General features: G+C 39.3%; 1 protein-coding gene across 2 annotated transcripts in view; it reads left to right on the forward strand.

The window, feature by feature from the left end:
* Window positions 1-19,967, forward strand: part of TMTC2 (transmembrane O-mannosyltransferase targeting cadherins 2) — a 250,967-nt gene extending 231,000 nt beyond the window's left edge. For both annotated transcript variants that reach the window (XM_083182341.1, XM_083182342.1), the window contains one exon: window positions 17,226-19,967. In XM_083182341.1, coding sequence (XP_083038467.1) covers window positions 17,226-17,405 — 180 coding nt within the window. In that variant the 3' untranslated portion in view covers window positions 17,406-19,967. The remainder of the gene's footprint in view (window positions 1-17,225) is intronic.
* The last annotated feature ends 1,966 nt before the right edge of the window (window positions 19,968-21,933 follow it).

Here is a 21,933-nt window from a genome sequence, read left to right on the forward strand (position 1 = left end):
CACTGCAGATGGGGCAGATGTAACTTGTGCAGAGAGAATTAGATTTTGGTGGGGTTTTACTTCATAGTGAGATCTATATTGCAGTGTAAAAATAAAGCAGCCAGTATTTACCCTGCACAGAAACAAAATAACTCACCCAAATCGAATTCTCTCTGCACATTTTACATCTGCCCCCCTGCAGTGCACATGGTTTTGTCCATCTAAGAAGGATTTTGTCAGAGAGTGAACTAGAATAAGGCCCTAAATTACAAAGCTGTTTTAAAACTTAGCTATAGACAGTTGGGCTAGCAAGGTTTTCTCCCATCGTGTTTGCAGGCCCCAGGTAATCCATAATCATTTTTAAAACAAAACAAAGTCACTGAGCGATATATGCTGGAATCTTCTCTGGACACAATGGGGTAGATGTTTGCCCATTGAAATAACATCTATAATTGTCATACTATAAATTATACAGAGATGAATGGTTGCCATGGGCAACTACTCCATTGGCTCTCTGCTCCCTTATCACTGCTTCATACATCTACCCAAATGTATCTTAAAGTGTTTTCCTCCCAGGAACTATAATCCACACTCAAAACAAGAACAACAACTGTAATTGGAAGTGTTACTGTTATATCAAAAATGAAAAAAAGAACATCCACTAAGCTAAAAAAAAGAACTTGGGCCAGAAAGAATGGTCTACTGTGCAAGGAACGTTATTTAAGTCAAAAGCAGAGGGCCATGGCCTGTGTTTTCAGGTCTAATTGCTCCTTCCCTACTTATACAGCTTCTATTCTCCTCAATATCGCCAATGCATATGTAGTGGATAGAAGGGAGAGAAGCTCCAAATAGTGTCATATTGTATTTATTACAAACAATAAAAATGTTATACGTATAAGGTTGGATTGGGCTCTCACCATATGAGTAAGTCTCCAAGCAAAGTAGACAAACACCACAATAGCAACACTAATATCTATGCGTCCCTGAAAATTACAGCACTGAGGTCATGGGTGCGATTCCCACCATGGCCCTAACTGTGTGGAGTTTGTATATTCTCCCTGTACTTGCGCTGGTTTCCTCCAGGTACTCCGATTTCCTTCCACATTCCAAAAATATACTGGTAGGTTAATTGGCTCCCAACAAAATTAACCCTAGAATGTCTGTGTGTGCGTGTACATGTGGTAGGGAATATAGATTGTAAGCTCCACAGCAGGGACTGATGTGAATGTTCATATATTCTCTTTAAAGCGCTGCAGAATATGTGTGCGCTATATAAGAAAATAAATAAATATGCCGAGTCAGGTCCAATCCTCCCTCAGTGTCATCTCGCCAACACGTTCCAATACCCAGATACTATCTACCTCAAGACATGAAGAGGATTTTGCCTTATATATTCTTTATACCCACTCTGAGCCCTTTAGCCCATGCTTTCTTCTGTAATCATCCTCAGTGATGTTTTGTGCAGATTAGATGCCTTAACAGTTCAAATAGACGTTTCTTTGTTTCCAACTGCACTTCTGGGTTAACCAAGTAAGTCACGGTTTTCTGTCCCACCTGTGTTCCATTAATGTGTCGCTTCTGGTGATGCGTTTCCGTTTAACGATTCCCAGCAAAGTGGTGGGGGTTGCTCCTGTTTTGTTATTAGCATGATGTCCGTAATACAGGTAGCAACCATATTGGGAAGGACCGACAACTAAACAGAGGAAGCAGAAATGTTTTTAAGGTTTAAGCATCAGATCCGGATATACATAAAAATAAGTACATACAGATGGAGCCGGCTTCATCTTTGCAGTGAATGGCGATTCTACCGCCATCCACCGCTAGCAGCCATGGCGACGGAGCTTGGCGAGGGTCCCTGCTTCCCCGACCCCTCCCCCCCAAACTGGGCAGCGTCTCCCTGAAGCGGGGATGGGCAGGGAGATGCCCAGCCGCTGTGATACTGGGAAAATATATATAATTTTTTTTTTTTATAATATAAATTTTCCGCATCATCTTTATAATTTATTTGTTTAGACTTTTTTACTCACTTGCTACATAAGTTGTAACAACTTGTATTTATACAGTATATTTTTTTATGTGTATCAAGATCATAAGATTACTGATTAAAATGTATATATGTGATTAAAAGAACAAAGTCAAAATCATGATGCCAATTATATTAATATGTAAATACATTGTAATTGGTAATTATAATGTGGCTTAAAGGATCAAGTAAAAACTATTTATAGCCTAGAAATGTATTTAGCTTAAAGTCTGTGTTTAAGCATGTTGGTGTCAATGTATACAGTTTATTCATTACGTCTCAGTCTAGTTAATCGTGTACTGTCAGTGTCATCCCTGCTTATTCTTCCTGAATATCTGAAAACCGAAAAAATACAGTACAATATTGGTGGTGCCACAGCTGTGATGAATTGTATGGAGGAACTGTTTAACTGTATATGGAGAAACTATATAACTAATCCTATTTTAATCTTATGGGTTTGTTCATCAATTCTGTTTTTTATTTATTTTCCTAATGATCCTGCCTACAGTATATATTACAGGCCACAATGTAATTCTAATATGGAGATGACAGCCTCGCTACCGCAGTGAATTCTGTCATGTATTGCAAATATTTTATTGGTTGTACCATATCTGAATTGTCATACACGTTTAGCATAAGTTTCAGCCTGTACTGCAGTGTTAGCAATGATAATATTCAGTATCAGAATATGAGATTCTGATACTGATATTCAGTATCAGAGCAGAGATGAGAGGAAGGAAATAACTGACTGTAGTAGCCTTTGTCTTGGATTTGGATCTTTTTGCCAGTGGGGAGAATAGTGGACAGTGCTTTATTTAAATAAAAAAAAATAAAAAAAGAAGTGGAAATTTTATTCCATGATGTTTTATGGATGTACTGTAATGAAGATTTGTTATGTCATTAAAGGCAAATAATTAATTTCTGCCACAGGATGATGGCCACACAAAGCAACTCGAGAAACATGTTGCCCATCTCATGTTACACCCTTTTAGCTCCTACCACTGACAACACTAACACATATTACTACATTGGGCTATTTGCACTCCAGTTTTCTCTCCGACCTGTCTTCCTTTTCCATCCTTCAACTTGGGATAAAGTCCATGCTTTTCTTCCATTAGCTGCCCCTCCACTTGCCCCATTGACACCATTCGCTCTTACCTACTCCATCCCCCCCCCTCCCAACTGACACTTCACTCACTACTTCAGTATGTTCCACTCAATAGTAACACTACCTTCCCATCCTCCTTCAAGCATTCTCTTGTCACGGCAATCATCCAAAAACCTGCTCTTGATCCAGACTCTTTCTCCATCTTCCTTTCTATCTCTCGTTTACTAATGTTCTATCCTCCAACTTCCTTTATAACCTTCTTCTGTCTGTTTTTTGTTTCCTTCACTCCACTGACATGGCCTATTGTCACTACTGATCCTCTTACTGAGAAAACCAGTGGTCAGTTTCCTATACTGTGTTTGCCAGCTTTGCCATTCTGTATCAGTCTCTTTCTCTGCACAGCTCTATGCTGGGTCCAATAAATTTTTTGCACTTCACATTCACTTACAAAGGGCGGGATGTTGTAACATCCGCTGCCCCCTTCGCCGGCTACCGCAATTTTAATAACGGCATATGCTGTAACATATGCCGTTATTAACGCAAGGGACAGCTCTTGCGATAAGAGCTGTCCCTTGCGATGCGGTGCCGGTGCTGGACTTCCGGGTCTGTGACCCGGGAGTCCATCTGCCAATGTGCAGACGCCGGCCGCAGGGCACGCTGGGAGGGATCCGTGACGGATCCCTCAAACAGCGCTGTGGTAAGAAGCCCATAGGCTTCTGCAGGGAATCGCCAGCTTTTGCTGGCGATTCCCTCTGCAGCGCTAACACTGCGGTGGGCTAATACAGCATACAGAAATGCGGTAAAAACCCAGATATCAGCCTTCATAACTCTCTATTTTGCACCTCTGACCTCCGACCTAACCTCTCTCCCCATTTATCTTCCAGGCTGTTCTTCCTTTTAGATTGGACCTCTTCCCTCCTCTCCTAGCACCAGTGTGCTTGTGTTTTTAGTCTACATTTTACCCACATCGACTCTGACCATGTCTGAACTCTAATTAGTGGGAAAGCTCATGGACCCATCATTAGTTGGTTTGTATATGCCATAGTGCAGTGACCCCACACACACACACCCACACATTCTAATGTTTCTTGTCACTGTATGGTGCTGTACACATTTTAGAAAATAATGATACATCAGTATTCTGAAAGGGGTCATGTAGATTGACTCCTCTTTATCTACAGAAGCTGGAGTTTTATAGCTCATATTATATTCTATGTAAACTGTAGCTCTTTATCTGACCATTGTCAGTCCTATGATGGTTTATGTGCTGTCGAGTAATCACCACTGTTAAATTGGCACAGATTTTCTGGGCACTCTATATTTGCTGTACTGCCTTTAGCTCATTAGCTTCCACAACAATTACAGTACTGTATGTGTGCTAATTCACAGTAACCTCCTATGTACAAATCACCCCAAGCTCTGATTCTTGGGTTCTGATGCTGGTGTCTTTTTTTTCTTTTTCTGGCAAATAATGGGAAGATATGAGTTAAACTTTCAACATTTCTCAAACTAATATAAAGTGAGTTTATTTTATTTTCTTAGTACAATTTGTAGAGACCGAAATGCAACTGCTTTTTTTCCTCATTAGATCTGTCCATTTTTATAGGAAAAAAATATAATTTTTTATTCACTTTTAGTAGAGCCAGTAAGGAATACAAATTATCCTTCAAATATTTTCCTTTTACTATAACAAATCATGTGTAACATTAGGTTTCCAACTAGCAGATTCAACTATTTTACCAGATATTTGCTAGAATACGGCTATGGATGAAATGAGCTGTTCTGCATTCCCTGCGGAGCTGTTATCTGTTACTTTGTATACACCGGACTCTATTTAATACTCCTGAAGGACACTTCTGATGACCTCTATGAGAAAGTGTCTTTGAATATGTGGATAGCAGCATTTTGCAAGGATAATTTACTTAACACAATTGAGCAATTTGACTCTTGGGAGCCCGACGGCCATTGCATAGCTATTCGCTGCAGACCCCTATAGCTGCGGAGGTGTTCATTAAGATATATTGATGAGTCACGTCTCATGGGGCCAAAGTAACCCTTTTTTTGTGATTTGCATGAAAATGTTTTATTGTTATCTTCTGAAACTGACTGTTTTAACCCATGTTAAGTTCTCTAAACCACATTAATGAAGTGCCTGGAGATACGTGATTTTAAAAACAGGAAGTTTTATTGTTTACAATTATGTTCTATATTACATGGGAGCATAGTATTTGGCGGCAGATCAGAACCATTTGTCCCATCTACTCAGCCCCTTTTTAACCTTGTATTATCCTCAAAACCTATTTATTTTTATTTTTAAAGATAGCCTTCTATCTCTCCCAAGCATGTTCAGATTGCTTAACGGCCTTCACCTCTACCACCTCTGATGGGAAGTTATTCCACTTGCCCGCTACCCTTTCTGTGAATACTACCAATAGAATAAACACAGATTTTTTCTTACAGGAGAACTAAGCTTTGAGTGTTTGTGCATTTTCAATTATTATTTCACCATCTGTTCATCTTTTATAATGTTTTAATTTAGTTTGAGGTGTGACATATGCAGCTAACTCCTAATGGAAAACTGTATGGATAATCTTTAACTGAAATCACTTTTAAGTATCTCCCACATCTGGCTATGAAGTCACAATGAGAAGATTCTTTGAAGTCTCGCCTCAAGCATATTAGAGGAAAGCTCGCAAAATACACAAGGCCCAAGCCACCATCTTGAGCTAGTTGGCACTTGTGTGTCTGAATCTTAAATAAATACAGCTACCTGCAAGGCCTGTCTGGCCTCGTCTTTGCACTGCTTACATCTTGAGTTTGATATTATCAGCCTCAGAGTATTTTCCATTTGGTAATTGGAAATGTTTGTTGCATATTTTTAATAGCAGAAATTTTGGGGAAAATATGATTCAGTCCATAAGACACTTTATAAAGCATAATATCAGCAACGAGAGTTACACAGTCATAGCTTAGTTTATGTTAAATATAGGATAAAAATAATAGGCATGTTGGAAAAAACATTATGCTTACTGTATCTTTGGAAAATCGGTATACAATACCTCTTATGTGGCACGTTCCATAATTATCATATATATTCACCCTTTTCTTTTACTTGCAAACTTTTTCAGTGCTAATTTTTACCTACGAATCCCTTAAGTGGCAAGCCCGGGAATCTTCCAGGCTTAGTTGTGCTGCTGGCACGGGCGAGCGGGCCCAGAAGATTTCCAGGCTACACCACTTTCTGATACCATAGAGATAACAGCACTGATCTCCGCAGCCCAGGAATCCGCATAGTGCTTTATACGCTTAAGTCCAACCCCGGACTCCTATTTACCAGGGGATGGGATTAACTGTATAATGCATTATGCTGATTCCCGGGGGCAGCAGGGCAGCTGGGAATCAGTGGTAATGCTGGGGATCCCCCCGCTGGCAAACAGCGCATGTGATTCCCCTGCAATTCCCCCCTGAGGTGTCATTGTGCACCACTTTTCAGCTCTCCAATTTATCATCTCACCTATATAGTTGTCTTTTCCACTTGGATATCTCAGATTTTGTCCAAAATGCATTTGTTGTCTTCCCTCCCTGCATATTTTACACCCCCTATGTTCCCCATCAACAACACTATGCTCTCATTCTCTTCCTCTTGTCCACTGACTTGATGTCTTCCATGACACCTCCCTCGCCACATCCTGTCCCTTTCCTAAATTTGCCATTTTAACCTTTAAGTCTTAAAATCTTGCCAAGATTAATCACTTCCTCATTATTGACAGACTCAAACCGTTGCCCAATTTCTTAATATCTTTTGCCTTGCTTGCTGCAACGTCTGCCTGTCTGGTAATAATAGTTTTTTTGTAACTATTCCACCATAAAAATAGCAATACTGTCACAGAGTTTACGGCTAGTGACAGAAATAAAATAATCCTGAGAGGTAAAGCTATAGAGAAGCTGCCATTTATGCAATTTTGTAAATAATTGTTTAATGTCTGTTAATGGCTTCTGGGAAACAGCTGCTAGATTATTTTTTAAGTGATTACTGGTATAGCAGATCAGAGACCTATCCCCTATCTCACTTGCAAGACCATTTAAATTGAGAGGGTTAGCACATGCTTATGTGATAATTATGAGGTTTCAAACTATTTAACACTTACACAGCATGAAATAATCACTTTAGCCTGCATTTACTGGTTATTATCTGGATCTGGTGATAATTACTATGTCATTGTTGAACACAGAGATGGGTATTACTGTAGTCTGTAGAAAGATATAAACATGTACAGTAAATATATTTAATTGGCATACATTATAGAATTGTTTAGTTTAGTTTATTGATAAATGATAAACTACTCGTCATCTCAAATATGTTTTTCTTTTATGGGGGGGAGGGAATCATGACTCTGACGTGTAAAGGTGGCCATAACCTTGGGTGAATTCTCAGAGTGGGGGGGTGTCCTAGATTGCACATCCTGAACATGAGAGTTGCTACCTGCTGAGACTTATAGTGCAGCAAGCAGGAGGAGGAGATTGCAGGTGCACACTAAATATAAATGCTAAACTTATTAATAAAATGTATTGCATTTCAGAGGTTCTTAGCAAATGGCCATTATTACAGGCGTGTCCACCGCGCCCAGGTAATCTCTATTGGGCAAGTCCCTAACACTACTATGGGACAAGTCCAGGGCACGGGACCCCCCCCCCCCCCCCCCCACACACACACACCAGCCCAGCAGAACTAGCCCATGGCATCACACTGGTGTAAAATTAAAGTGATAGTGAAGGGATATAGGGTAAGTTATATATGATAAGCCTTACATAAGTAAGAGGTAATGATAAAATGTGAAGGGTGCTACATATGTACAAAACAAAATAAAGAACTGATGGGAGGTGTACGATATGAAGCCATGGAACAGCCCAGCTGCAGCAGCCCAGGGAGCCTGTGCCCCAAACCCAGTCCCATAGACTGGTTTCCACTCCCTGCCGCCGAGTGAAGGGGACGCGCATGCGTGTGAGACACACGTGTGTCCCCGTCAAATACAGTGCCTCTCAATCTGGCGATTCCCAGCAATGGCTGAAAGGCGCTACATCTGTACTGCCAGCAATAACCAGGTTATTGAATGTGAATGCACATCAGTATAGGGGTTTGCACAGTCTGAAAGGGTCTAATTGAAAGAAATTGGGTCCAACGAACCAGCCGTTCAACTCTGGTAGAGACCAGAATGGAACACAGCTAAGCCACGTTAAATCTACCTGGGATCCACTAACAGCATAGGAAGAACCAGCACTTGGGGATTAATTTATCTCCAATAGATTGTTTAGCCTGTGTCTGCAGTGAAACTTAATTCTGGGTAGGGCCAGCAGCCAGAATGGGGTCTCAGCCGGGTCACACCCGAATTGGATCTGTGTACAAAGTCTTGGGTGCGACTCAGCAATGCGATGTGAAAGATGAAATTATGCCCACTTTATTAGGTACCCTGTAACAAGTGCTTGTTAGTACAAATACCTAATTAGCCAATCTGCCATTCATACAATCATGGTCAAGAGGTCTAGTTGTAGTTCAGACCAAACACCAGAGTGGGGAAGAGGGCCAAGCATATTAGGTGAGATGCTCAGCCTGAGACAGCATTAACCTGTACTTGAAATATTAACCTAATAAAGTGGCCACTGAGTCTGTTGCTATAAGAATGTTAAATATGATATTTAGAATAAAATATTCCAGTCTGTTTCTGAGATCCAATGGCTGGGGAAAAAAACCCCAAATAAATGCCACAATATTACCATTTTTAAGCAACCACAATTGTTTGTAATAAAACTTTGTTAAATGGCTACACCTTCAGAATTCCCCATGTAATCCTGTTCTGAAAATTTTATATGGGTAGAAATCAAAGATGGTCCTTGTTCTGAAAGGCCTGTGGAAGTGACTAGTAAATATTAAATGTGTTATGACGTCATGTAAAATTAGCCTATAAAAATATCCATTTATGTGTGTAACGTGTCTAAATGTGAACCCTCCTGCTTCAAAAACTTGGCATGGCAAATGTTAGTTCATTCTGCTGATTACAATAAAATACTTAAATAAATTAAATAAATCTTTCTTTTACTGTCACTAGTGATAAAAAGTGAGTTAATCACTCCTTTTGAAACAAATAATACGGGAGCTTGAGTTCTGACGTTCTCACCTAATTTTGGATAGCACTATCATCTGGGAAGTTTTTGTTTATTTCTTTGGGAGCAAATTGTGTTGGAGCGAGTTGTGTTGTGTCAATATGTGGAATATAATATGTCAGAATGTAGGAAGCCATAAAAGGGGAACAAAAAGGGATAGTTGACCAAAGATTTACTCCATCTTGGCAATGCAACTGTGCTCATTGGATTCTGAGTAACGAAGAAGTGGACTTAAGCTTTTTCAGAACTGAATGGAAACACTTCTGTTTTTCTGATATTTCCTCCTTTCCTGCAAAACAGAAGGTGTGCGGTTCTCCGGGGAGAATATATCCAGAACTTGTGAGAAACAGATCCTTCTAGTATTACCCATTCTCTGACAGACAGATTACTCTTTCCGTGCCCTTTGTATATTTATCTTGGAGAAACAGTGCACCTAACCATCATCTTCAAACAAAAATAACATACTGTAAGATGGGGATATTCATATCATAACTTCAACATTTGTCTCACACGAAAACAAGGAATCTCTCCCAAAATATGTTGGTATTACATTCTATGCATTAAACATTTATGGGCAACCATCATGTTACACTGTTAACTGATGTAAAGTAAGATCTGCTTAAAGTTTTCCTTAATGCACCTACAATATATTTTAATAAATTCAATTAACTTTAAGGGATTTCATAAAAAAAGAAATAGTTTGTATTTAGAGACTTTTATGTTAACCCTTTGAGTGCCAACATCTCTGTGAGAGATGTGCAAAATATCCGCAAAAAATGCCAGCATCGTTCACATTTGTACACATTTATATAAATTCAAATTAAAAAAATGTTGTGTAAGATTATATTTCCCATATAAGGTAAAGATTATAGGTCATCATGATGAATAGAAATGTTTGCCTGGCAATTTTTACACCTATTTTGACAAATTCTCTTTGCACTCAAAGGGTTAAACATAATGTATTTTAGATTGTTTCCCTTAAGTGGGATTTGTATGTGAAATATAGTTCAATTAATGTGCTAGCTATGTTTGTGCTAGCTATGTATGAGCATGTTGCGTGCATCCATTTAAATTCCTTCGCAATTAGCCAATATTCTACTTGGAAAAAGGAACGAATTTCCATGATGTTGGAGTTTAATTCGTTTGACAAAATAATTCCTCTGGGAGTGACTAGTTTAATTGAAGTATGGGATAACTTCCTCTTTTGCAATCACAGTGTTAGGTTTATATGTGATCAGTTTACATTTAGACAGATTGCCTTTATGTAAACAGAAATTATGGTTCACAATGAATGTAATGGCATGAGTGCTGAAGATGGGACTGTCAATGACAATTATCTGTAATTGGATATATTCCCTCTGACTGACCTGCTGAATTGTTGGCTAGAAATATGGAAAGAAATAATGTCACGAATATGAAAAAAACGTTCTTACAATCATCAATTTGGGATTTCCTCCTTTATTCATGTAAGAGAAGTGACTTTGCTTTCTGTTTCCCTAAGTGATTTCGGATATCCTACTTTTGCACGGTTTGGTTATTCAGACTTTTTTTAGTTAAGAATATAACTGCTCCATTATTCTTAGCATTAAGCTGAGAAAAGGAAATCCACATGGAAATTGGTTTTTAAAAGACTGAACATTTACATTTCCAATTAGATCTTATTAACTTGGATAATATTTTCACATCCCACTTATATTTTTGTTTCATACATTATCAAAAAAAGACCGTGTAATTTTTTATTTTTTTAAAAAGAGCTTGTAAAAACTTTAATAAAAATTAAGGTTTAAGTTTAACAATGTACATATGTAGTAACTGCTGCAAGGTGGACACAGGAAAAGGTTGATACAGGTTTTCAGGATTTTTATTAAAAAAGCATCTTGTTCACAATCCCAGTGGGCATAGAGGGAGAATTTAGTATGCCAGGCACAGTGATGCACCGTGGCCGAAGCATGACAAGAACAGCAGTACACTAATACGATGTCCATGTCAACACCAAGAACCGTGAAACTCGCGTTGACCTTTTCCTGTGGTGATTATTTACAAGTCAACCTTTTCCTTGTGTCAAACCTTTTTCCATATCGACCTACGTCACATTGACCTTTTTCATGTGTCGTCCAGTAGTGGTCAACTTATTGACTGTCCACCTAGACACTGTTGAACTAATGATCCACACCCCTACTGCAAAGTGCTTGTACGTGACTATGTTCATCCAGGACTGTAACTAGGGCTGTCCGAGCACAGGGCTCCCTGGTCTGCACCATCATGCCCTTTGGTCCCTGAATCTGGCTAGCAGGGTGTCTCAAATGTCCCTCTGCAGCCAGCATTGCTGCTGCGGCATTAACATAACATATTTTGAACACTCCGGACATGCAGACTGTGTATGAATCAGCTCCCCCGAAGCATCCTGGGGAAAGGTCTTGGCAGTTCTGTGGTTTGCAGTGCCGGGTAGAAATGTGGAACTTATATGGATAATCGGATACATATATATATATATATATTCAGATATATATGGATAATCGGGACACTGCGTGGATGTTTGCGGGCATTAGAGATAGTGTAATGGTTAGCATTACTGCCTCACAGCACTGAGGACATGGGTTTGTTTCCCCGCCATGACCCTACCTGTGCAGAGTTTGTATATTCTCCCTGTACTTGCGTGGGTTACCTCCGGGTACTCCGGTTTCCTCTCACAATCTAAAAATATACTGGTAGGTTAATTTGCTCCCAACAAAAACGTAACCCTAGAATGTCTGTGTGTGCGTGTACATGTGGTTGGGAATATATAGATTGTAAGCTCCACTGGGGCAGGGACTGATGGGAATGTTCAAATATTCTCTGTAAAGTGCTGGAAATATGTGTGCGCTATATAAGAAACTGTTAATAAATAATAATAATAATAATAAAAGCACACCATGCTGAATCAGGCCCTGGGTCTTTTTCCCATGTTTCAGCTTTGTGTGATCACTCATAGACAACGGCATATTTTCCTCCAAGCCTTGGGCAGTGTTGATGCAACTCCCATTGAAAATAAAACTTCAGCTAAATATATTTATGCCTCATGCTGTTAATAGCCTCCCATTGAACTCCCATGGCTCCTGTAAATTTCAGATTAAATGAAAGATGTGAATTGCAGAGACTGTGCTAGGTCTTTGAACATTTCATTTTAGGACAATGGCTTTAGGCCATGGCTAGATATAAATTAGTTCATTTTACTGTACAGTGACTTAAATTGCATGTAAATATTACTCTATGAAAGACTGTGGTTTACTTTGATGTGTTTTATCCAATTTTAACCAGTAATTGCAAGTGGACAGTGTCATTCTGATAAGGCCACAGTGTTCCTAACCTATATGGTGAGAACAGTTTATATAATTTTCCAGGTCATCTGTGGTAGGTTTGCTGGCTACATGGAGTCTAAAACCATGTCAGAACACATTACCATTTAATTGAATTGCAAAAATGTTGTATGCCTGGATAGTATTGGATTGTCTTACGGAGTATATATTATTTCAAGACAGAAAAAAAAAAATATATATATATATTTACATAAAGAATATTGCATTTCCTTAAGCTGTCTTTATATACTTTACTGTTAATAACTAAAGATCTCTATGTATGAAACAGAAACAGATGCTTTTTGCTAGAGATAGGACTTCTAGTAATTCTGCCATAGAATTACTGCTTGGCCAGATCTCTTCATACTGTTACCACAGAGCAATAATAGAAGTCTCACTAAGGGGTGATTCAATGAGATGCTATCATTTTTTAAACTGAAAAAAGGGCTATATCGCGATTTTAGGTTAATGGTCATTATCGGGTTATTCAGTTATAGCCCCCTTTTTTGGGTGAAAAATTACTTATATTTGACCAATAACATTGAATCTGGCATAATCCCCAATTATTACCGGGTATATTTTCTATTCAATATGTTGAACTATTATTTGTGTCCAGAATTACTTGTGTAGCGGTGGTTCTGCCCCTTGGGCTGGCTCAGCGCGGATCCCTTACTCTTTGTGAACACAATGCCAGAGTCTATTAAGCTTTGTGCAGGTTTTCACCATGTTTCTAAGTGGTGGCACAGCGCTAGTTTGAGGAGGAATAATAACCAACTTTGATAAAGCCAGTTGAACTGGTGAAACGCGTCAGGTTTACTCCTCCACTCTCAGGATTGGAATCAGCCACCTTGCATCACCCCCCACTGCCACCAGTGCCGCTGGGAATACTCCTTCTCTGGACCAGCTTATCAGCACTTGGGACATATCTCAGAGAACATCTCTCCAGGTGAGCCTCACCACACTGGCCACCTATTGAGACTTTCCATCAACAGGGACTACGGATAGAGGAATTCCTCCGGGTGCAGCTTGTCCATCATAGCCACCTAGTCCAGTCCAATCCCCCTGGGCCCCCATTGAGAGGTTTTTGGTGGATACTAGACAAGTAAATTAAAAGCAGGTCAGCGGATTGAAGCACAGTGCGGTCCAAACCCCAGTGACCAAGGAGTGACCACAGGACATTAATACCCCCTTGGATCCAGTCACTGCCCACGCATTGATTCCCTCAGACACCCAAAAGGGGACATTTTCAGAACGGAGTTGACACAACTCCCTCTCCATCATCTCCATCATTGGATTACAAAAAAATGATGGACATTACCCCCTCCATCCACCAACAGGAATCTAAATACAGTTTCCAATCCTCGGTGCCTTTGATATCCATCCTGACAGTGAGATTATTTTAATACAAATACCTTGATTTATATGTCCTTTTCTATGTAATTAATTTTTTTAATCCCATGGTTATTATTCCTCATCAAACTAGCGCTGTGCCACCACTTTGTTTCTTTTCTTGTTTGTGGGATTAACTACCCCACTTTTGCACAGCAGCTGAGATTTGAACCACCACCAGCGCCAGTTTGTCCCTTAGGGGACCATCTTTCTGCTTTCACCATGTTTCCAGTGGTTTTTGTAATATGCATGCACAAATCCCTAGTAAAATCTATTTTCCTGGTGATTTCTGCTGCTCTGAAGAAATATTATATGGGTATATGGGTCATTTAGATTTGCTGTCAGCCATAACGAAGGAGTCCATTCTTCTGAAAGTTAATGGTTTATGCATGAGACATTTTGGTCAGTTGTTAGATGAAATACTGTATAAGGAAATGCTTTGAATGATGTATGGATTTGAATCCTATATTGTATTGATTGTCTTTGAATTACTACATTTAGGATGAAATTTAATAAGATGAGAGATTCAGAAAGTGAGAGATTTGGTAAGCAATCTCCAGGTTTTTTTTAAAGCGGCAATCATTTACACTTAAAAATCAAACTGGTTTTGCTGTGTAAATGATTGCCACTTTCAAAAACCTGGAGATTTCTTACCAAATCTCTCACTTTCTGAATCTCTCATCCTATTAAATTTCACCCTTATTTTTTGTTGCTGTGCTCTGATTGCAATATATTGAAGATACTAACTGGTTTATATAATGTCAAACGCTTTGCAGTTGTCAGAGAGAAGACAGGAGACTGATGCAATTTGTTTCTCTCCTATCCAGCAAATTTTTGTTCCTAAGGTAGAAGCACAGTCACATCTAATGTAATTCTCTAGTCCTTTCAAGCTCCACACTCATTGTATTAGCAATCGAATACTGCTTTTATATACTAAAACACCATGCAAATACAGCATATACAGATGACTGCTTTTTAGTGGATTATAAGAACATTTTTTTAGCAATACTTAACGTACATCATTAACATACAACAGTTTGCTCAGAGGCAGGGATTTTTTGTTTTTGTTATTTTTTGCAGCGAAGACATCTGTTAATTATATATACCAACAAGTAGCTAATTCATATTTCATATCTATTGCAAGCAATACCCCAAATAGCAAGCATTTGTATTTAAAACAGTCCTGTTGCTTAATAAGTATTTGCTGAATGCTGTAATGTAATGATAACAATTGCAGGGTGCTTATTTCTGTATTAAAACCTTCTTATTGTGGAATTGCTTCGAGATTTTGGCAGCCTTCTATTTGTTGTTCAACACATTTGTATGTATAAACAACAGATCTTGTTTATTCAAGTTAAAAATAGATGAGTTTTCAATTGAAAGAAGAACCCGCTGTGCAGGAGCACATCCGTAACAGGACTACACATGTCAGCTTGCAATAGTAAATATAGGCTTCCCAGCCCAAAGGCGATAATTGACTACTAGGAGAGCAAGAGATGTTGGAAGCAAACATTTAATGCCCATACACACTGGGCGACTTTTGAGCTGAAAGCCGCTCAAAACAGCCTGTTTGAGCTCAAAGCCGCCCATTGTGTGTGCCCCAGCGATGAGCGGTGAGCGCTGCTGCGCGCTCCTGCATCATCACCGGGAAAGCCGCTGATCTGCTGGTAATACCAGCAGATGAGCAGCATTGAGCAAAGTTGAGCAGCGTTGAGCATGGCTTTGCATAGCTCTGCGCTATGCAATGCCGTCCTCCATCGGCGCCGGGCAGGGGGAAAGCCGCTCAGTGTGTATGCACTGAGCGGCTTTCCCCGCAGCGATGATTGACATCATCGCTGTCCATACACGCTGGTCATAGTCACCCAGTGTGTATGGACCTTAAGGCCACAAACTTAAACATCCAGGAAGGTTCATGGACTGCACCCATCTTGCTGGTAATTTGGACTGCATAGTGAGCTTGTCTTGAGTGGGCTGAACACTACCCTTGTGCTGGCCCCCGCCTAATCTCAGTCCCTATTTTAGATTGTTTGGTAACACCAGTATTTTGGGAATAAAGATTTGTGTATATTAAAAAAGTCCCTTTCCCCTCCAAAGTAAATATACCCAGTATATATTCCCGTTCCCCGCTCATTTCTTCAAGTGATAAAGCTCCCTGACTTTGAATGCACTCCTGTTCTCTTATGACTTTCCTATATACACTTTTATAGTTATCTTTTATCTATTTTTAAAAGGTGTATCCTTGAAGAACATTTTAGCCTTTTCTTTGTAGCAATCTATTCTTTGGTTTCTTTCATTGCTGAACTTATGTCCTTTTTGCTTTTTTGTTGCGTTCTTGATCCCTTCCACCTGTAACAATTTATATGCTCTTTCGACTTATTTCTGTTTCAGTAATATAAATATTCTACTGTATTTATCATGGAGTTTTTTTTTCATGTACTTGCTATGTTGTATATACATATTTGCTATGCCAGATGTATCTATTTTCTGTGCAGATTAAATTTGTAATCTACATTGTATGTGTTTAATAAACACATTTTAATTGGTGTTAAACCCAAATGAAACCTGTATCTAGCAGGGTGTAATGCAGACTAATGGGTGAATACATTCAAACACACTCAAGATTCTAGGACAAATAAATCCACTTTGAAGAACTGAGAAAAAAGTGTTTCATGGGCAAAAGTGAGCACTTAATGCATAGGAAAGGACAAAAAGCTCTGATACACATTGCTAGAGCTAAACCATCTTCATAACAGAGACACATATATCACTATTCCTGTATACAGTATCTTAATTGAAAAAAGTGAAATAACTTTTTTATGGCATGATTGCCTTTTTGTGGATCAATTTTCACCATTCATACTGAAAACATATTGCAGGAGATGTACTAAGCCGCGTCAAGTAGAGAAACATAAGGTACCAGTCAATCAACTCCTAACTGCCATGTGACAGTCTGTGTTTATAAATTGACAGGAGCTGGTTGGCTGGTACTTTATCTCTCCATTTTACATCTCTCGAAGGCTTAGTAAATACTTTATACCTCTACAAAAGATAGGCTGATAGTATGTTCTTAGAACTTTATATTTATCTGACTTGCCAAAATGTTTCTATATACCAAACACTATGTGAGCCATAAGTGTACATTTTGCCATCATCGCCTAGCATCACAATTTGTTTATAGATTGAGCTAATTTGCCAATTTATGTCATTTTCTTGTTCTTGTTTCTTTTGCCAGTATCCTGCTGCCTTGATGAATCTGGGAGCCATTCTGCATCTCAATGGAAAGTTAGAAGAGGCAGAAGCCAACTACCTTCAAGCTCTCCAGTTCAAGCCAGACGATGTGATCACTCAGTCTAACCTTCGCAAGTTATGGAATATAATGGAGAAACAAGGTCTAAAGACATCAAAAACGTGACATAAAAGGACATGAGACTTTTGACCAAATTTTAGATTCTAAAATTGGACATGCCGGGAGCATTGTGGCTATGGACGTGGCTTCCTGTGCGTGTCTGCAAGGCATTATTGCTGCTAGGAGAGTTTCTGCTTTTTGGCAAAGTAGCTGTTCTATGTGTAATAAAGGGAAATGATGATGATGACAGGGATATGAAATCTCCACAAGGGATTAGGAAATGCTTGCATTAGCCCAGATAACAAATGGCACTTAAAGTGTGGTCTGTCTTCATCACAGTGCAACTGATTGTGCATTAAACTTGGGTAGATTGAAATTGATAGTAGCTTCTAAAATTGTTAAACAAGGTGTAACAGTATAGGTAATATTCAGTACTAAAATTATTAATAATAAATGACATGAAGTTATTCTATTATGGAGCTAATTCACTAGATTTAATTACCATTGTAAAAAAATCCAACTAGAATTTGCAATATAAACTGTTTTATGGAGGAATTCCTCCTCCCTTTTTCTGGCCAGTGCTGTTGAAATATTCTGATGGGTGTTTTTATTTTTTTAAGTTAGAATGGACATTAATAAATAAAATCTACTTCCAACACCAGACCTGGGAATAATACAATATACTCTAGATATATGTTAAGAATAATCTGAACCTGTTTCATCCATTATTACAAACCTGTGTGTACAATATCATTTTTGTTTGTTCATCATGTCAGCAAGAACAGGAAAAAGCTTAATATCCAATATGCAGCATCATACTCAATATGCACTACTTTTCTAACAGACAACGGACTTTAGTTAGTGATCATTATCAAGAACCCGGTTCTCTTTTTATCTTTCTCTTTGTTTTTTTTTAATGCAGCTAGAAATATACAAATAAAAAAAAATTAGTATTAGGACATAACAGTTTATATACTGTAGTTTTTTTTAAAATATAATTTTACTCTTAAAAAACAGTAATTAGATAATCCAAGTCTCTGATGCAAAATTAACCTAAAGTCACTTTGTTGGTGAGAAGTAGTGGCTATACTACCTACTATATACAGCGTATCAATATTTATATTACAAATAAGGAAAGAAACTAGGGAAATGCACATATTTGTTTTACAATGGATCAAATGAAATGGCCCAGTTTATTTAAGTTGTTTGTGCACACATAAGACTTATGAATAGAACAAGATTCATTTAAACTATTATCTGGTGCAAACCCCATAGCACACATATTTAACTGCTGTACCCATTGTGGCAATACATTATAATGCAGGGCATTTTCTCCGTGCTGTCATCTGCCAACCTGCTCTTTTGGTCCCATTAATGCACAAACACATATACAATAACCGTACTTTAGCCTTTTGTTTCCTGAATCCACTCTCCTTGGTACAGTACTGTACATCTTCATTTTAGATGTCTTCCACTGGTTTTTTAAATTGGTATTTTTTACAAATTGTCACGATATATCTGTTCTGTAGATTGCGTTAAAAACGAACCATAGTGAGTTAATAAGCCTATATTTTCAGGAAAAACATAATACAAATATGTATGTACCCTGATTCCGCAAACAGGCTCTACATTGTGCTTTGAGTTCTTTTGTTTAGTCTTCCACTTCCTGCGGTGTACAGTTCAGCTTGTTGTGTTGCCATCTGCTGTGATTTGCTCCTCAGGCTTCTGTTTTTTTTTCTGTTGCCTGCAGACTGTACAATAAGCTGTTCCAAACAGGACACAATCGAGAGGTGCCAGCTGAATCATCCACATTTTACATTTCTGTTTATTACAACACATTTCTCTTTGTACATTTCCTTATTTTAGTGCATGCCAGTCATACAACTCATTTAACCCTCTGCAAGGTTGCAATGTTGGTTTAAAAATTAAGGACTATACATGTTATTTTATTTTTTGTTGGTATGCTTATAAAGCTCTGGTCCACATATTTTTTAAAGTGTCTATATTAATCCATTTGTTTTATCACTGTGTGATATTTAAAGCCAGTATTTCTTAGAGATTTATTTTTATTGCAATTTATGGGGTGAAAAGCAAAAAAAAATAATTTTATACATTTTCGTTTATTGTGGAAATATTTATGACAGAGGATGACAGATTTTTTGGTAAAAAAAAAAAAAAGCTATTGCATTAAGGATTGGCTTTTCTTTTTAGATATAATTATTTGTTTATATAAGAAGTGCGGTGTCAGCCTCAAATGTTGTATTACACAGATTCACTAAATTATTATTTAAGATGAAGACCAGAGTCTTAACAGGGTTATAGAATTTCTTAACAGGGTTTTTTGCATCAAAGCAGTTTTTAGAGCAACATTGTTTCATAAAATTAATCAGTAGAAACAATTTACAATGTATTTTGTCCTGCCTAAGAATGTGAATCTTTTATTAATTTACTGTACCAACTGGAAGTAAATTTTGAAGTATCATAACCAATCTGCAAGTTTTTTTTCTTTTCCGGGTGACATTTCTGAAAATATTCTGATAGTAAATGTACAGAGCATATGATCTTGACTAAAACAATCAGATTCGGTCAATAATTTTTGTAATGCAGATTAAAAAAGTAACAATTGAATCTGAATGTTGTTATTACCTAAACTGCCTGTTCTACTCAACTACTTGTGGCATCCTACTAGTTGTGCAATTGTATTATTCAGTCCCATGTCTGAGCAAATTTGACCATATACAGTAGTGTTTACCAATTTCAGGTTTTAGATTTTGAGCTGAAAGCCACTGAAAACACCAAGTTTGAGCGGCTTTCAGCTCAAAGCAGCCCCAATGTGTATGGCCTGCGAATGAGCGGTGAGCGTTACTGCGCGCTCCTGCATCATTGCCGGGAAAGCCGATCATCTGGTATTACCAGCAGATGAGCGGCTTTGAGGACGGCTATGCATAGTGCTGCGCTATGCAAAGCCCCCCGCGCACCAGGCAGGGGGAAAGCTGCTCAGTTTGTGTGCACTGAGCGCCCCCCCGGGCGATAACAGTGGTCATCGCTGTCCATACACGCTGGGCATAATCGCCCAGTGTGTATGGACCTTAACAGTCTAGGTTTTAAAGACATCCATGCAATGAGCACAGATGGTAAAAGCAAAATAACTGAGGTACTAAATTCGTCACATATGTTCACATTTAGCGATCCTTAAAACCTCCCTGTCAGTGTGCCTTACGCAATGAGGATTCGAAGCCCTACCATCCAGAGGGTTGGGATCGTTGGGTCTACAACAACTAGTTCGACACCACTAGGTCGACATGATTACGGTCTACATGACATTAGGTCCACACAAGCATTAGGTCGACAGTCAAAAGGTCAACTATGGGGTTTTTCACAGTTTTTTTTACCCAAATGTCGACATAGGCACAATTTAAAGTGCACCGCATCCCCTCGCATTGCTCGCTACGCTCGTGATGCTTCGGGCACGGTGCCTCGCTACGCTCGGCACACTATTTTATTCTCCCACCACACCCTAATGCATTGTTTTTCAACCACTGTGCCGTGGCACACTAGTGTGCCTTGAGTTGTTCTCAAGTGTGCCCTCAGATCTAGAGATGCCCAAACCAGTTTACAGCCACCATCAGTTCAACTATTATTTACTGGTCTCTTCTTTTCATGTAAAGGGACAATGGGGGTTATTCTAGTCCATTCTTTCTGACAAAATCCTTCTTAGATGGACAAAACCATGTGCACTGCGGGTGGGGCAGATGTAACTTGTGCAGAGAGAATTATATTTGGGTGGGGTTTTTCTTCAAAGTGAGATCTATATTGAAGTGTAAAATCATGCAGTCAGTATTTTCCCTGCACAGAAACAAAATAACTCACCCAAATCTAATTCTCTCTGCACATGTTACATCTGCCCCCCTGCAGTGCACATGGTTTTGTCCATCTAAGAAGGATTTTGTCAGAAAGAATGAACTAGAATAAACCCCAATGTGTTTTATTGTCAGACGCCGCCGCCGTGCAGTCGCCTCCCCGTCCTCCGGGGTGCACGGCGGGCGGTCCTCTGACGATCAGGACGTTGCTCAGCAACGCCCCGAGCGTCGGCAACGTCCCGAGCGTCGGTGACGTCACGCCCGGCGTCCGAGCATCGGGGCGTTGCCTGGCAACCACGTCCTGCTGCCCGGCGTCCTTCCCCGCCGCGTCATCACCTCGCGCGCGCACAGTCTGCTGCACGCACACTTCTCCTATAAATGGAGATTACACAGTCCAGCAAGCCGCTGGTTATAAGATTGCTTAGGCACCCTGGGGTGTCCTTCTTGTTTTCTTCAGCCCATACTGCAGTTCCTTCCCTGCATTATACCCGTGGTTTCTCCAACTCCTATACCCGGATTTCTTCCCTGCCTGTGGTCGGTGGATTCTGCTACTCAGAAGTTCCCAGCAGATTTCTCCTGGCTTCCGGCTTCCTGCAGTCTCCTTGGAGACATTCCGGTCTTCTGCCTTGGGTCCTGAGTGGTATCGTTACGCACTCCTTATTTCCATTTCTTCCTGCTGTATCGTGGTTTATTATTTTGTGTATTCTTATCAGTGCTAGGTTCAGTGTGCAGGG

The sequence above is a fragment of the Crinia signifera genome, chromosome 4 (genome assembly GCF_055691185.1).
Source record: "Crinia signifera chromosome 4, ASM5569118v1, whole genome shotgun sequence".
NCBI lineage: Eukaryota > Metazoa > Chordata > Amphibia > Anura > Myobatrachidae > Crinia > Crinia signifera.